The 17694-nt window shown below is 31.4% G+C and overlaps 2 protein-coding genes across 3 annotated transcripts in view; both read left to right on the forward strand.

Annotated features, from left to right (window-relative positions):
- Nucleotides 1–98: 98 nt before the first annotated feature.
- On the forward strand, nt 99–6458 carry LOC105229797 (BTB/POZ domain-containing protein KCTD5). Of its 2 annotated transcripts, none has more exons than XR_007422692.1 (6): nt 99–687; nt 768–1025; nt 1508–1693; nt 1773–1838; nt 1901–2587; nt 2644–3985. XR_007422692.1 is itself a non-coding variant. In XM_049455845.1 (6 exons), exons 2-6 carry the CDS (start codon nt 843–845, stop codon nt 5349–5351), a joined length of 639 nt encoding a protein of 212 aa, XP_049311802.1. In that variant the 5' UTR covers nt 99–687; nt 768–842; the 3' UTR covers nt 5352–6458. The 2 variants fall into 2 exon arrangements, 1 of the variants encoding a protein (XP_049311802.1); XM_049455845.1 differs by lacking the exon at nt 2644–3985 and adding an exon at nt 5339–6458 and having other exon boundaries at nt 1901–2091.
- A 4558-nt stretch (nt 6459–11016) lies between these two features.
- LOC105226921 (rhophilin-2) overlaps nt 11017–17694 on the forward strand; it is a 123416-nt gene continuing 116738 nt past the window's right edge. Inside the window, exon 1 of the mRNA XM_049456526.1 lies at nt 11017–11471. The gene's annotated coding sequence lies outside the window, so the exon portion shown is untranslated. The remainder of the gene's footprint in view (nt 11472–17694) is intronic.

Here is a 17694-nt window from a genome sequence, read left to right on the forward strand (position 1 = left end):
GACGTCAATTGAAAATCAGTGATAGTTGGTTGTATAATAAATATAACGTTTTTAAATTTTTTAAATGAATCAATGATAAATTTCACACAGTATTCGGTAGTATCGGTATTTTATCGAATTATCGTTTCGAATTCATTTTGGAACAAAATACAACACTGTTAGCTCTCGCAGAGCGAGAAAAATATATAAGCTACGAATGAACACGATAAGCAAATGAATGGCAGAAAAGAAAAACATTTTTTTAGTAAAAAAGAAGTAAACGAGTGATTATTGAATGAAGAGTGGTGAATAGGCATGTAATCTGTATTATTAACAAATTAAAAGTAATTTGTGGCGGAATTGATTACAAAGATTGATTGTGAAGAATTATAAGATAAAACAGAAATATTTCCTTTAAAAGATAAGATACTCGTAAATGTAAGAATACCCAGAATTTGCGGAGTATTATTGAGTGCCACAGATTTTAAATCAATTAAAAGAAAAACATAATTGCAGTTAAGTGCTCCATAAATTGCACCTTTGTCCGGGTAGAGTTCAGTTTAAGAGAGTGGAAAACATTCCACAACTGCTGAAGGTTAACAGGCACCAATTGTACTACTAAATCGCAGTTGCAACGAATTCAGTGGTATATAATCAAACCTTGAAAGAAAGTACGTGGTCCACAAAATATACACAGCCATTGGCCAGGTGCGCAAACATGTGGAATTTGATGTATTCTTAATGTGTTTTAATTCATTTAACAATTGTTGTTTGTTGTCTTCTTACAGATTTAGAGTGCTACAAAACTTAAGCAAGGAAATATACGGAAAAGGAATTAAGACTCAATACTTTCAAATTTAATTATGACCACAATAAATATAAATTCACGAAAAAGTCCAATGCTAAAAAAGCAGGGCACGGACCAATGGGTGAAGCTTAATGTGGGTGGCACATATTTCCTTACAACAAAGACTACGCTATCCCGTGACCCAAATTCGTTTCTTTCGCGTCTAATACAAGAAGATTGTGATTTAATATCAGATCGGGTAAGCAGCCAAACTAATCATATTAGTGGTAAAATAGTCACCCATAAAATATCGTGTGTAAAAAAGATTAGATGTATTATTGATAGTGGCCATAATGCTTATTGATTTAAATTCAATTCCTTGACAATTCGAAAAACTGCACGCGACTAATAACAGCACTTAGATATGTGTGCAGTTATGTGAGCTAAAGCAGGTTATTATATTCAGGGCAAAAGTGGGGGTGGCGAACATGTACCAGCACACATAAACAAAAATGCGCCCCAATTTGCTATTTAGTTCAAAGTCAAACGAAATATTCTAAAATAATGATTTTGATATCTCTGTTCTGGTTTTTTACTTCACCTGAACGCAATATATACATACATACGTATGTAGCGATAGTGTTCATTCAATGCACTTTTACCACTGCATTAAGGCTATTTCATTAGTTCATTTCTTTTATATTTGTTTACTGTGTATTTCATCTGTTGGTCTGTTTTTAGGATGAAACAGGTGCTTACTTGATTGATAGAGACCCAAAATACTTTGCGCCTGTGTTGAACTACTTGCGACATGGTAAACTCGTTTTAGACGGTGTGTCCGAGGAAGGCGTTCTAGAGGAAGCCGAATTTTATAATGTCACACAACTCATAACATTATTGAAGGAGTGTATAAATCATAGAGATCAGGTGGGTGTCACTAAATTTTATTTATTTACATAGCAGCGTTGCAATGATTATATGTAATGATTTTTATTACTCATTTTAGCGACCACAAGCCGATAAAAAGCGTGTATATCGTGTATTGCAGTGTCGTGAACAAGAGTTAACACAGGTAAATACAAGCGTACAGCACAAGTTTATATATTAATTTGTAATTAATTTTCTTGCTAATAGATGATCTCAACATTATCGGATGGTTGGCGTTTTGAGCAATTAATTAGTGTGGGAATGCAATATACGAATTATGGACCATTCGAAAATAATGAATTTTTATGCGTAGTCTCAAAAGAATGTGGCACAACGTCAGGTCGTGAATTGGAACTGAACGATCGTGCCAAAGTGCTACAGCAGAAAGGATCTAGAATGTAAGAATTTGTGTATTCAAACTAATAATTCATCACTGCAGTCGTATATATATGTATTTATTAAGTAAACAATTTTTTTTTATATATAGTACATACATAAATACATACATGTTATGTGTGTAGTATTGGGTAGTCGATAAAACAAGATTATTAAATGCAAAACTTATATAGGAAACTTTTCGTGCGTGGAAGATAATACTTTCAATCGTATATTTTAGTGAATAGCGCGAATTTGTATTTACCGTTATAATGACGGGTAGTAGTAAGTGATTACTGCGCAAAAGCAGTTATATGCTGCTTATAAAGTAGATTGCCACTTCATTACTCTCTTATATAGTTTCTTAAGTTAATTTTTCACTAACAGAGTCACTACATTGGGTTATGTGTTTGTTTTTTCCTTTTTTGTATTAATTCTTACACAAGTAATTAACTTTTGTCATTAATCATTATCATTTAAAATTTAAAAATCGTATGCTGGTTGAAAAGACAAATATAGGTTATTTTTTATCAAATCATTTGAAAAAAAAATATTCTTGGGAAATTCAAATATAGGTTATGTTTTCCCACATTGACATAATTAAATGTATAAGATAAAATAGATAATTTATCTTGTTTGTAGCACTGAAAATGTAGCCTTAGCACCCCGTTGCAATCATCGCTTTTGATATTCGAAAAATGTGGACTGAAAAACTTTAAACTCAATACGCAGCAAAAATAATTAAATTCTGAATACTATTAATGCCACCAAAATTAGTTCCCCACCGAAAATGTGGTGAAAAATTCTTTGTTGGATCAACTGGAAATAATTAGAAATTATTCAGAGCGCGTTTTAAAATGTGAATGCGTTAGGTGGGCTATTATTAATAAGTAGGGAATTTGTGAACATTTTTTTGTTACAAATCAAATCAAATTAAAAAGTTACAGATACACATACTTTTTTTTGCATATTTCAAGTAAAATAAGAGAATCAAAGTTATTAAGATAACCAGAAATTCTCTAAAAATTTCTAATAAAAGTAACATATGGCATTTAGGCCGCCGTGTTTGCCACTTTAGCCCTTATTTTGACTAATGTAATAAATGAATAAATGATTGTACCGCGGGGGAGCTAGTGAATGTAGTACGCACAAAAATCCAAGTAAATGCCTCGTTTACGAACATTTTTGTCTTATACAAGTTATTAAAAAAACTATTGCAAAAAAAAAAAAACAAAATATAATAACAAATAAAATAAAACCAATAGAGATATACTCTTGCTATAATAAGTTAGGTCATGTCCACATGAAAATATTCAATAATCTCTATAACAAATTAATATATTCAAATAGTAATATGTATGTATATTTAAGGCAATAATGATAGTTTCTGTTGCATAAGATACATAATTACGAAGCCAAGCGCAATTATGCAAGTGTACAGCGTACTTATTGTAGCGTATATATAAGTATATACATATATTTATATGCAATAACTTTATATGTAACTAGTATACGTTGTTAAATCTGGCAACCAGCAGCTTTTATCCACATATACGCGCGATGAAAATCCTGAAAACCGCTTTAAACACTAAAAATATTTATATTTGAGAACACACTTAGCAAGATTTTTATAGCAAAATGTGAAAGCATTATTTTTCGATTAGCAACTTCAAAATAATTTTCAAAAAAGCAATAATTTGAAGACTAAATTTACGTACATACATATATTTGTGTATATATATATTGTATGTTGTATATTTTATATATGTATAGTTATAACTATAACTATAGTTGTGTGAGCGATTTATAGCTTTTTGTATGTGTATGTGTGTGTATGTCTGAGTGCATGTGTGCGCAGTATTAGAACTCACCGCTTTTTAGTTTGAAAAACGTTAATGTTTACAGCTTTACAATGAATGCATACATCCCGTGAGGCAAATATGTATATTTTGTGCTTTTTAGTTTGTAGTAATTGGTCAAGTGCAGGCTTTTTTAAGTACAGCTATGGTTATATAAGTATAAGTCTTCGGACTTTTAGGCAAAAAGGCTTCAATTTAAAAGATACGTCGCAATAAAACGCCATTTTCTTAATCAAAGCTCATGAAAACTGAATTCTACATTTAATTATTTGTTTTTGTCTATTTAAAAAGTTGTGCATTAGCATTAATTTTCTATACTATTAAAAAATAATAGTGTTCAAATGGCAAACCTTAAAGAAAGTCAGAAAAACGATCTCAAACAAATACTAGAAGACGCCTTGCTTTTAATATATAACTAGTATTTCTTTAAAAAATCCAGAAACGAAGAAAACCAATTAGTTCACATTCCGTATATGAGTGAAATAATAAAATTAAAATCCATTGCATTCTACTTGCATTTAAATCTATATCAATGCTGATTTTTGCATTCAAGTGTTCTAATATTTATTTTATTTTTTATGCCTTGATTTACATATGTATATATTCACGAACTAGTCTCTCCGTTTTCGAGATAGCAATCTGAACTTTAGCTCACGTCTTTTTTTCGTCGAAAAGCTACACATTTGTCGGAAACGCCGATATCGGACTTCTATATCATATAGTTGCCGTAAAAACTGTTCGATCAAATAAAGCTCTTGTATGGGAAATTTTTTCATTTGACGATATATCTTCACGAAATTTCGCAGGGATTATTGTCCAACGCGCGTGTACAATCTCTGCACAAATTGTTCAGATCGGACTACTATAGCATATAGTTGATACAAACTGATTGAGCCAAACAAGTTTTTATATTGATATTTTTGTATTTGTAAAGGGTGATACAGTTTTGAGGCCACCGAAGTTTTTTATTTACTTTTTCTTATATATATTTTTTTTGGTAATTTTTTTAAAATACAATTTTTTTTTAATTTTTTATTTTATTTTTTTAACTTTTTTAATTATATTATATTTTTTATTTTTTTAAATTTTTTTTTATTTTTATTAATTTTTTTCAAATAAAAACTTCTTCCCCAACTTAAAAAATCTCAATTGAATTTAATAATTTGTTCGTTATTAAAATTTAGCACATTTATACATACATGCATCCAGTCATGCTGGGTCCTTTCATCTATTTCATATTAGCGCGTGCTTGTGTTGTAGTAAATTCGTATGTGTGTATTTATACATGGCTTTTGTGCATAAAATTGTAGTATTTAGTAAACATATAATTATAAATATATCACCACAATTTTTTCTTATTGAAATTTAATGCATTTTCTTATTTCTTACTTGTTTTTTTCTTTAATTGCAGTCTCGGAATTTAAAGTAGAAAGAAAGCGAATTCTCACACCAACTCCAACATCCTCCCACACCACCACCCTAGAAACTGTATAGCGAAAACCTTTGCGTAATAGTGTGCCCCCCTCACAAAGCTTACCACCTACCACCAACACCACAACCACCGCCCGCAAGCGCCACGACCAAATAGCCACCATCATCACCAAAACACACACATTCATGTAAACACGCCCACTTTAAACAATCATCTGGCATTGTCACCTTAGGTTCACCAAGTAATACTTTCAACATAACAGACGGCAATCACCGCTAACACCAAACAACACCATCAATGATTCAATGATTGTACCGCTTTAAGAGTGCAAAAACAAAGCAATGCGTAGTTAACCACGTGCTCAGTAGTCGCTCACAATGACACACACATATGTATATTTATATTAATATATACTTGAATAACTGCAAATTTATAGAAAAGAAAAACGATATTATAACAGTACATGTTTCATAATTCTACTCACACATGCAAATTATTATCATTTTGTTGTGATTAACTCATTAATTCATCAGAAGCGCAAAACTGCAACAAAAAAATTGTGAAATTTTTTAAATTTATTTAAGTAATAGAAAACGTATTAAGCATTGGTGTAAGTAGTATGTCAGCAACGTTGAAACGCGTTAAATGTGAAGCTGTCGAGTGATTAAAAACACTTTGTTTCCTTAATAATAATAAACAAGAAAATAATTACAAGAAAAAAATAAAAATAAAATAAAAAACAATACTGTAAATCCTTACTTATATAATGAAAATGCAAATGTAAAAGAAATTGCACGTCAAGTTGCCGTTAGGAAAAGCTATAGCGTAGTTGCAGAGGCAAATCCCGTCAGAAGTTACATACAAACACACATATAGTGCATATTAGGCGAAAAATTAAAAAAAATAATGAGAGAAAAACTGAAAACAATAATCAGCAACTGTTATATACAATATTTTGCTATTAAAACGATATTAAAGTTTTTGAATATGTATTTCTTAAGTTTATTAAACGCGCCTAGGCGCTCTTGTAACTTTGCGGGAAATGCAAAAATCAAATATACTTTATTTTGGTATTAATAAACAAAAAATCGCAAAAGTATATTGAAGTTCTAAATCACTATATAAACAAACCCACATAACTGCAAATATGTATAAGCACGAGTTTCGAAAAAAATGAATAATAATAATTTTTTGGCTTTTAAACTTTGCTGCTCAGTGTGCGTAAATTGTTGATATTTCGTTGAAAATTAATATTGGCTATTGGTTGAAAATGTTATTTTCATACTTTAGCTGTTGAGGCAATTTTTTTATGTTTTTGATTATTTAATGCAATAATAGAAAATTTGATCGAGTTTGGGGGTTTATTTAATTTTTTTATAACTAAATTAAAAATACTAATGCTAAAAAAATATTCTGTTATGTTTTACAAATCGAAAATATTCACTACTCACTAAATAAAAATTGGAAAAAAATTTAAATTTGAAACAAAAAATATTTAATTTGGAAAAAAATAAGTTTTGAAAAAAAAATTAAATTTGGAAAAAATTAAATTTTGAAAAAAATTAAATTTTGAAAAAAAAAATTAAATTTTGAAAAAAAATTTATATTTTATCTGGAAGCAAGTTTTTCTTAAATTGGTTATGTTCTGAATCAGTTTCTTATAATTAAACTTTGTCGCATTAATATTTAACTATGAAGTGCATATTTTATGAATATTTGACAGTTTGTTGTTAAAAAGACTGTATTCAAGGTATTCTTGTCTGAAAAAGAACCATTATTTCAGAAATAAACAGAAATTTGAATTGGAAATAAAAAATGTGTAATATGTAAAAATGATAATTTAAAAATTAAAACATTAAAATTATTTTAAAAATATAATTAAATTAAAATATAGTAAATTGAATTTCAAAAATTATGATTTACAAATTTTAAATCAAATATTATAAAAAAATTAATTTTATTTTAAATTAATTAATTTAATAAAATTTAAAATTAATTAAGATTAAAATTTTAAAATTTAATAAATTTAACTGAAAACTTTTAAAATTAAATTTTAATTAAAATTGTTAATTAAAATTTTTCAAATTTTAATTTTAATTTATTATTCGAATTTTTGATAGTTTTTAGTTTACAAACTTTAAATCAAACTAAAATATTTTAAATCAAAAAATTTAAATTTTTAATTTTTAAAATTTAGTAAATTTAACTGAAAACTTCATCAAAAAATTAAAAAATTTAATGTTTAAAATTTAAAAATTTTAACTGAAAACTTAATCAAAAAATGTTAATTTTAAAATTTTTAATTAACAATTTTAATTAAAATTTAATTAACAATTTTAATTAACAGTTAACAATTTTAATTAAAATGTAATTTTAAAAAATAAATTTTTTGATTAAGTTTTCAGTTAAATTTATTGAATTTTAATCAAAAATTTTAATTTTTTGATTTAAAATTTTTTAGTTTGATTTAAAATTTGTAAACTAAAAACTACCAAACATTCGAATATTAAATTTTCATTAAATTAAAATGGAACTGTATAAATTTAATATTTTCATAGATACATAACTATACACATATAAAATTGTATTTGCGTTAATTTTTTTAAATTTATTTAGTTATGCTAAGCACCCTCTTGCTGAGCAGCAATGTTACATATAAAAGCACCGTGTGAAAACCAATAAAATTTATGCAAAAACAACTTATTCACAACAATGAACCGTTAGAATTAAAACATTAACATTTATACACACACATACATATGTAAGCAAAAAAAAAGTTGCCAACACTCATACTTACATACATGCAATTGTAAAAGTGAAACAATGAAAACTTTCCGTTATGCATAGCAACTGTAAATTTAGGCGCGAAACTCTTTAAGACACACACACATACACACAAAAAATGTTGCAACACATAGAAAACGCTACGAATGCGAATTTATTATATTAAACATCTAATTATAAGTTGAAACATTTTGCACCCATTCTTACGCAACGTTCGCGCAACATAAGCTTTTCTTATGTTTCGTTCCGTTATGCCGCGTCTTGTATTCACTGAAGTTTTATATGCTATAGTCTAAATAAAGCAAATGTAGAATTTACTCGTAAATAATTCCGACTGACTTAAAAACAAAAACAAAAAAAACAAACAAAAAACACGTAAAAATTATAAAAATGCTGCGCATGCGCTCCCCACACCCCCGCCGCGATATGGCGCTGCTTTGTGCGGGCTGGTGGGGCAGCAGTAGCAGCCAAGTGAAATACATAAACAAATTAAAATTTTAATTAGATATGCAATGAAAAAAACAGAAATTTACATTTAACAAAAATAAATAATTGACAAATTATTTAAAAAAATATTGTGACACTCATATTAGCAAAGACAAAATGCATTGCGTTTGTTCGAATATTTAAGATTTTTCGTTTTATTTACAGTCTTACATGCAGACATACATACATATATAAAAAAACAATTGCCTCTACATAAAAAAACAACAGATATTTGTGTAACGTTATAAGCTGCATGAGCTTGTATAAATGATATATTGATTCAATAAAACAAAATCCTTTTTTCTAAAAAAATATATGCATTTTTTAACTATTTAATCTACACTGTGAAACAAATTGAAAGCGACACGCAATTTTCATATACATAGTTTGTGGTATTTGTCAAGTTTTTCGGTGCGACAGCAGAGGGCAGTATCACCGTCAAAACGTGTTTTGATCCACTTATGTTAGATGGCTGATCAAAGATCACTGGCCCCCTCCTCCAACGGCTTTTTTCCACCCGCAACTCTCTCGTCGACATATGGACAGAGAAGGAGCCGCCAGAGTTCGTTTTGCCGACTCCATGAACCAAGTTATCCGGCATGAAGTCAAAGTGTGTGTGGATATGTTCAGATACATACGTGTTCTTTGAAGAACCCAAATTCTCAGAGTGTGATAGTAATTTTTATAGCCATACACCTTCCGTCGATGTCTACGGGCACTATGGACAAGATGGTCTTTCCTTTGACCATAAGTGCTACATCGTCTGCAAAAGCAATCACCCGGCAGCCACGATCCTCAAGTTTTTTAAACAGGTCGTTAACCACCAGGATCCATAGAAGAGGAGCGAGAACTCCACCTTGTTGAACCCCACAACTCACATTTCGCAGAGCGCGTGCCCCATACCATTTCTGTCGCACCGTAACGACAGCTTCCAGCAGGACGTTATTGAAAGCTAACTTAATATCAAGAGGGATCCCAACAGTGAATTCCTTAACCCTAATGGCTTCCTCAAGACATGACACGATAGTATGCAGGGCAGTATCCATTGACTTAACTTTACAATAAGCATGTTGCGCACCTGATAAATAGTCTCTCGGAATGTCCATCAGTCTATCCAGAGTTTTCAGTAAGAAGGACGAGCCTAAAGTTCTTGACCGTAACGTGGGAGCCCCTACCAGCCTTCGGGATGAACGTAACTCTGACTAGTCTCCATGCCCCCGGGATGTTACCCAGTCTTATGCAGTTCGCAGTTAGGTGACAACCAACTGAATGACATCTTAACAGCCTGCTGCAGCTGCGCTGGTATAAGGCCATCCGGCCCCAGGGGACTTGAAAGGTTTGAACAAATTGATCCCCCAGGTCAAGTACCGTTCATCCAGAAAGTAAACAAAGGCCGTGCAATCGCTTTGTAGCACTCCGAGAGAAATTCCTCCAGAGGACGTATTGCTCAGGAAATGAGCATCAAGGGGTATCCGAAGTGTATATTCACCAGCCCAGGATTCTATCAGTACAGTAGTAAATATAATATTTGTACACGACTGCTCCTTCCAACCAACCTCCAGTAGTTTCTGACGACCCATTGTCGGTGGCCCGGGGTCGTTCTGACCTAGAAAGCACACCAAACAGATATAAAAACCTTCTTGAAAGTCAGGCTATACCAACTGTCGACAATGAGACTTCCAGAGCGTGATGTATCTTTAACCAATAACACTATCTACATGACTTCAGTGACCTCTATATAACTTGATAAAACATCGTGATCATTCCAGCTAATAAAAGAAAGGTCTGTGAAGATTTATACTCCTGAGGCATGTTATATGCTAGGATGACGTCCAGATGTCCAAGAAGCATGTTCTACCATTTTAACTGGTCCTATCCAACCCGTTCGAAAACTACTATAAAACAGTGCTGTAACAACATTATTTGATGCAAAATTATATAATCGGCTAATTTGCTTGAACTGGGTAATATTATTTATTCTTCTAGTGTTTATTTTTTTATTGAAACTTAACAGTAAAACCTAAACTTAAAAAAATGTTGTCGGCAAACTTTTATTGAACAGTGTCTTTCGTGCCGCGCCATTATATTTTACGACTTTCAACAAGCTACCAATAAGTTTAGCAAAACGTGAGAGAGCGCTATTACTCCCTCAACGAACTGCATAGGGAATTGTAGCAGTTAGCGCCACAGTGGCTTCAAAACGTCGATACACAACAGGTGAGTTCAGCTCTTGCACTTACTGTACTACGCTCATACACATACACTCGCTCTCTCTCGCTAACTGGCTCCCCATTAAGCGATGGAAACTCACCTGGTGAGTAACTTTACGTGCACGGTTTTACTTCAACTGACATTTCACCACAGTTAAGACGACAAGCTAAACAATTCGGTTTAGTTTTTAACGAATCAGCGACAATTGCGGACGTGAAAATTCGATACGGTGGCGGTTGTATCAACATATAACCTTTTCATACCCAAACTCATTTCATATTTCGTATCATTTATTTACAAGTGGTTGTCAAACAGAGCTACGGGCGCACTGCTCTGTGCCGAGTCGGTATCAAATTCCACGATTGAGTCGTGTTACAGTTTCGGTTCGAAAAAAATAAATAAACAAAAAAAGTAATTAAATTATGCTTATGGCTTTTTATACAAAATTCAAATACATGCAATAAACGTTGGTATAATAAAAACAATAACAACAATAACTGTTAGTGGCGACAAGTATAGCGTGGCTATAACTAGACGTGGCAAATAGTGCAACAACAAACAATATAATAATATACATATACGCGTGAAATAACTGTGAACGGTTGGGAAGAGTTATTTAACACACCGGAAGGTAAATAAATATATATATTAACAGATGTACATAAGTATGTGTGCTATGTAAATGAATATCAATGCAAATGCAGCCCACTTAATTGTAGTGAAAATAGGCTGCAATATACAAACATAAAATAAATCAGACCTGATATACATATTGTATGTATGTATTATATATGATAATAAGTATATATGCAGCAAAACATACCGACATTCATCGTTTAAGGCGCGTTCTGTGCAAATAACTGAGTTGTGGGTGTGAATTGATCCCCAGTGTTGTGGAATGTTGCTGGTTAGACTACAACAACAATATACCAACAGCAATAAAGTGGAAGTTTGTTTGTACATGTGTATGATTTATTCAAATTTGAGCGCATTAAGAAGTGCTTGTTAATGATATTTATGCGAAATCGTGTGGAAAACTTTTGAGTGTGAATTTATTAAGGAAAATTTTAATTAAATCGTGAAAATGTATATAAAATTTATTAGAGCTGGAGCAAATATTTCATAAAAAATAATTATAAAACAAATTGTCGAGACAAAAAGCAGGTTTGATTGAATAATTTTTTATATGTATACACTTTTTGTCCGGGGTAAATTCCTAAACTAATGAACCGATTTTAGTAAAATTTGGGAGGCGGTGTTCAGTTTGACCCAACTTAAAATATTGGACAGTTAATATCTCAATGGTAATATTCAAAACAATTTATAAATTAAAAAAAATAGTAATAAAATTTCAAAAATGATATAATAATTATTATAATTTGAAGTAAACATTTTGTCCGGAGTAAACTCCTAAACTAATGAACCGATTTTAGTAAAATTTAGCAGGCGGTATCCAATGTGATCTAAGTTAAAAGATAGGATAGTTTATATCTCAATAATAAAAGTCAAACCAAATCTATAAATAAAAAAATAGTAATAAAAATTAAAAAAAAAAATATTTAATAATTATTATAATTTTAAGTAAAATATCAAATAGAAATTTGAATATTTTTTCCTTTGACAACTATTTAAATAAACTATTTTCAATATTGAAAATTTAGTAATATATTATATAGTCACCAATTTGTTTTTCTGTTGAAATTTTATATAAAAATTGCGAGCGATAGCTTGAGTTTAGACAACCTTCCCTTTATTATTCCATGGGTAATTTTGTACGCATTTATTTGTTGGGTGATTAACTATGATCGGGGACGTTAATTATTAAAAATCAGAGGCCTCGGTTTTAAGTCTCCGAAAAAAGCCTTGATAAAAATTTCAGATCCTTTGAAGTTAAAATAAATGGAATACGAAGTCATTGGTCTCACTATTATACAAAGCTTTCTTATTTCACTACTTATGTCATTATCTGAAATGAAAAACAACGTATCATACAACAAAAATCGAAAACTACATATAATAACTTATATATAACCATTTTATAACCAAAATATGAGTGTATGATAACCTATATATAACCAATTTATAACCAAAACTCAAATTTTGTTTCAATATGAGTGGTTTCTATTATAACGGTTTTCCTTTGCCTGCAAAATTATGAAAAGTGATGTTACGTTATTTTGTATTTTAGGTGACGATATATATAATATTTCCTGCATGACCTTGAGATTTTACCGGGATCCACTCCTCATCTATAAATAATTTAGAACTGATCTTTCTTTTTCTAACAACTTTCGTTTTCAAATTTGGGGTTTTTTATAGCCGAGGAATGGCTTGTGAGACTCTCAACTCTTTGTTGAAATCTATTGCATCTAAGCTTAGATATCCTGATTGTGGTCATGAATTATCCGTTCTTTAATCCGTTACCTAAATAACTATTATGATTATTTCACAAAAAAAGGAAATTTTTGAAAAAACGAATTGTTCACATAAAATTGTTGTGTAATTATTCCATTCATATTATACATACATATGTGTATGCACTACAAGTTCCAGCCAATTATAAAGAGATAAGCATTGTTGATAAAGATTGCATAAAAGATAGTGAGTATGATAATGTAGTAGGAGTGTTTATTTATTCATAGTATAAATACGGCTAAAATATGAATAGTGAGTCATTGTGAAATTTTATTAAACACACTATATATGGTCTTAAATTTATTGTCAATTGAAATACTTGCCATAAAAGGAATTTTGAGACACAATATAGTTAATAAAGTTGAAGTTTGGATAGAACGAAAGCTGCTTTTTACACTGGTACCCAGGCCTGTAGAGAGAAAATCAGGTCCCGGTGAGGCTATACAATGCGGATCCGTTGATTCATCAATTTTTGGTGGAAAAAATCCGCAAAAAATGGAAGGAATTGTCGCCGATTTCTGCCCTCTCTTGATCACTGCTGATATCCATATAATTCCTTTATTGAGAGTTACGGTTCCCGGGAAGGGAAAAGTAAACTACAACTCTCATAAAATTCAAAATCTTCAGTTTGGTTGGCATTAGAACTCTTCGTAATTAGTTTTAATACTTCACCTAACGAATTTTTAGACACTGACATATTCAATTTAAGCCTATATTTGTAGTTTGCCCTGCTAAAAAGCTCTTTTGATGCCAGACAGTTATGTCGAATACTCCACAGAACTAAGGTATTCGATTTTGAAGACTGATAAAAAAATGAAATATTGTTAGATATTTATAAAATAATTAGATCTTAACGTTGGAGAAACTTCTTCAACTTCCTATAAACTTATTTGGTTTAGAAGTCTTCCGAAAAACTGCAAGATTTTGTATTGCTTAAAGGCAAGTTTTTTTCAAAAGTAGCCTACAAATGATCAAATGATCAAGCGAGCTCTCATAGTCGTCTCTCTGTGCTCCAAAGTTCTCTCCGACTGCTAAGTTCTTATCCTACCTCGGGCAAAAAAAAAAAAATTTACTACCTATAATCTATAAAAGTGCCTCAAGAAATTTTTTAAAAATTTTATGACTCGCACACCTTATGTATGTTTATCTCAGAAAAATCAACGCTTTCGGGCTATCACTGATGGCTTTGAGGCATAACGGCCACACTGCTTTGGTGGTCACTTAAAAAAATATTTTTTTGAAACATATTTACATACAATTGTTGGTGTGAATCTGTGCAAATTATTTGAGTGTTAATTTAATTCATCAGAAATTGCATGACGACACCACAAAAATATGTGAAGAAGGGTTGGCGCCCGTAGCCAACATAAATTTTTTAAGTAAACTTAATGTAGGTACAAGCAAATACATCAAAATAAACACACTCACACAAACACACATGCGCAATGATGCTTGAAAATAGCTTTAAGAAGAATTTAATCTCCAACGTAAAGTTTTGCCAGCGATCGGCCGCGAGATATAATATCTTCAAAGGAAGATTTATACTTTTTATATAAATATGCATGTGTGTGTGTTTGTGTAATTAAATGGACGTAAGTGCTTGACGCATCAAATTTTAGGCAAGTTCAAGGCGACTTAACAACAACTTAGGGTTAAGGCATATCAAATTGACACGTTAACAACAAATATTTCCTCACACGGAGCTTTTGATGGCCGGGAACTAAGCTACCTGCCTATTGGAAATGTGTCTACTATTATTCATGCTGCTCACATATGTACATACACTCATGTATGTATATTTTATTTTTATTTCTGCGCTTGGTTTTTCAGTTGAATTAAAACGCCTTTATAGCTGGTGGGTGTGGTCCACTGCGGATGAGTAGTTCGCCGCATCTTTGTTTTGCTTGCTGTGATTTATCAATACTTAATGTGAGGTGGTTGGACTTTTAATTGTTGATTGATTGCTGGGAAATCGTTAAATAAATTTTATACGCATCTATTATGTCTAGTAGATATGCGTAGCTTTTTATTCGTAATTAGTCTTTGTGCGTTTAATGTGTAAACGGTCATTTTAATGACAATTAAAGTGATTGCGCCATTGATCTGAAGTTTATGTTCGTATTATTTACTATTAAGGAGCGATAACCGACAGCATGGTTCAAGTACCTGTTACCTGAGTAGTTTTGTTGTAGAGGTTAACACGTTTGTTTCGAAATTCGTTGCCATTCACTTGGTTATCGCATGATAAGAATATTTCATGAATGCACTTAATAGCAGGAATAGCAGACAGATCATATAAACTAAAGAAGGCTTAAGTTAAAAGTTTGTAATTGAATGTTAAATAAAAAGGTGGCAACTCTTCTCAAGTTTTATTTATCAAATACTTTGATGTTTATATGCTAATTTCACTCGAAATAGTTCAGTTGGCTCGAAAACATTTTTTAAAACAATATTCGAACAGGTGGCAACTCTTCTCAAAATATTTTTATATTTTTTACCTAACTACTTTGATGCTCATGTTCTAATTTTACTTGAAATAGTTCAGTTGGTTCGAAAACATTTCTTAAAACAATATTCGAACAGGTGGCAACTCTTCTTAATTTTTTTTACCTAAAATCTTTGATAACTTTTACTTATCTTGTAATAATTCGTTTATCTTTTAAATTTATTTTAATAGAGATTTTCAAACAGGTGGCAACTCTTCTCAAAATGTTTCCGACAATTTTTTTGACTAAATGCTTTGATGCTCATATTCCACTTTCACTCGAAATTTCAATTTGTATGAAAACATATGTTAAAACCATGTTCGAACAGGTAGCAACGCTTCTCAAATTTTTTTTATCAAAATAAAAACTATGCTCATATTCTAATTCTACTCTAAACTGCAAAAAAATATTTCACTTTTAATCTAAACAAAAAAATTATATTTTGTATCGAATTTAAAAGGGTCAGCCCGGGTCAAATTTGATCAGCTGGTATATCATTCAATATAGAATGCATATAGCGCGAAGAAATATTTTTGGTTTACAAAATTTCCTTGCAGTTGACCGCACTTAAAAGTATTTCACTTAAAAAGACAAACAAATTTTGACCAGCAAAGTAAATTGTTTGTCTTGTCTGTGGTAAATATTAAATTTGTTGTTTTAACATCGGAATATTTGGTATATGATAAGAAATTAATAACAACAACCTTGAAGCTTATCGGTGCAATTATTTATTTATTTCTGTTGTGTACCTTGTTCGATAATCAAATATCTTATTTTTAGCCTACCTCGTATTCTTCTGATTAAATGAAACATTTTAAGGAATGCCAGGTTTGCTTTCCTGGCTATGCTTCTACATTTATTAAACCTTGTCACTAGGAAAGTCTAGACTCTTATCTTTATTAAACCAATATTTAAAAGAAAAAATGTAATTTGTAGGTTAGGCGATTATCACTAAAAACTGTAATTATACTCATTTGTAAATGATTTAAGGCACGCAACATTTTTAAGGGAGTCATTCGAGTGAGGCACATCACTATGTCCGGATGTTATGTCTTATTAATTTTTCATATTAGAGTAGATTAATTCGCTAAACTAAGGCAATGTCGTGCAATATTCGACGTTGCCAATGCAAAAAGAATCATAAATCTTCAGCAGAACCTCGTAAAGTTGGCTCATCAGATGTTGTCATCGTCCATGCTTCTGCACCATATAGCAGGACGGATATGATGAGTGACTTGTAGAATTTGGTCTTTGTTCGCCAAGTAAAGTCTTCTATTTCTCAATCGCCTACACAGTCCGAAGTAGCACCTGTTGGAAAGAGATATTCTGCATTGGATTTCGATTCTGCTACGACTTCGAAGTTATGACTGTCAACAGAGACGTGGGAAGTCGCCAGTGTGACTACTGTTTGTTTGATGACAGGAGATATGTATTTCGCTTTGCCCTCGTTCACTACCAGACCCATCTGCTTCGCTTCCTTATACAGTTTGGAGAAAGCAGAACTAACAGCGCTGGTGTTGAGGCTAATGATATCAATATCATCGACGTACGCCAGCAGCTGTACACTGTGCCTTCTCGATTCAGCTCAGCAGCACAAATTATTTTCTCCAGGAGTAGATTGAAGAAGTCGCACGATAGGAAATCGCCTTGTCGTAAACCTCGTTTGGTATCGAACAGCTCGGAAATGTCCTTACCGATCCTGACGGACCTTTTAGTAGTATTCAGCGTCAGTTTATACAGCCGTATTAAGTTTGTGCGGATGGCAAATTCAGACATCGCGGCATAAAGGCAGCTCCTTTTCGTGCTGTCAAAAGTAGTTGTAAAATATACGAAGATTTGGTGTGTGTCGATCCTCTTTTCACAGTTTTTTTTTTTTTTTAATTTGGCGCATCGTGAATATACATATGTTCATTTTCTAGGCCCAAAGCTTCACTGATAGGGCCAATCAGTTCG

This window comes from Bactrocera dorsalis, chromosome 4 (assembly GCF_023373825.1).
Source record: "Bactrocera dorsalis isolate Fly_Bdor chromosome 4, ASM2337382v1, whole genome shotgun sequence".
NCBI lineage: Eukaryota > Metazoa > Arthropoda > Insecta > Diptera > Tephritidae > Bactrocera > Bactrocera dorsalis.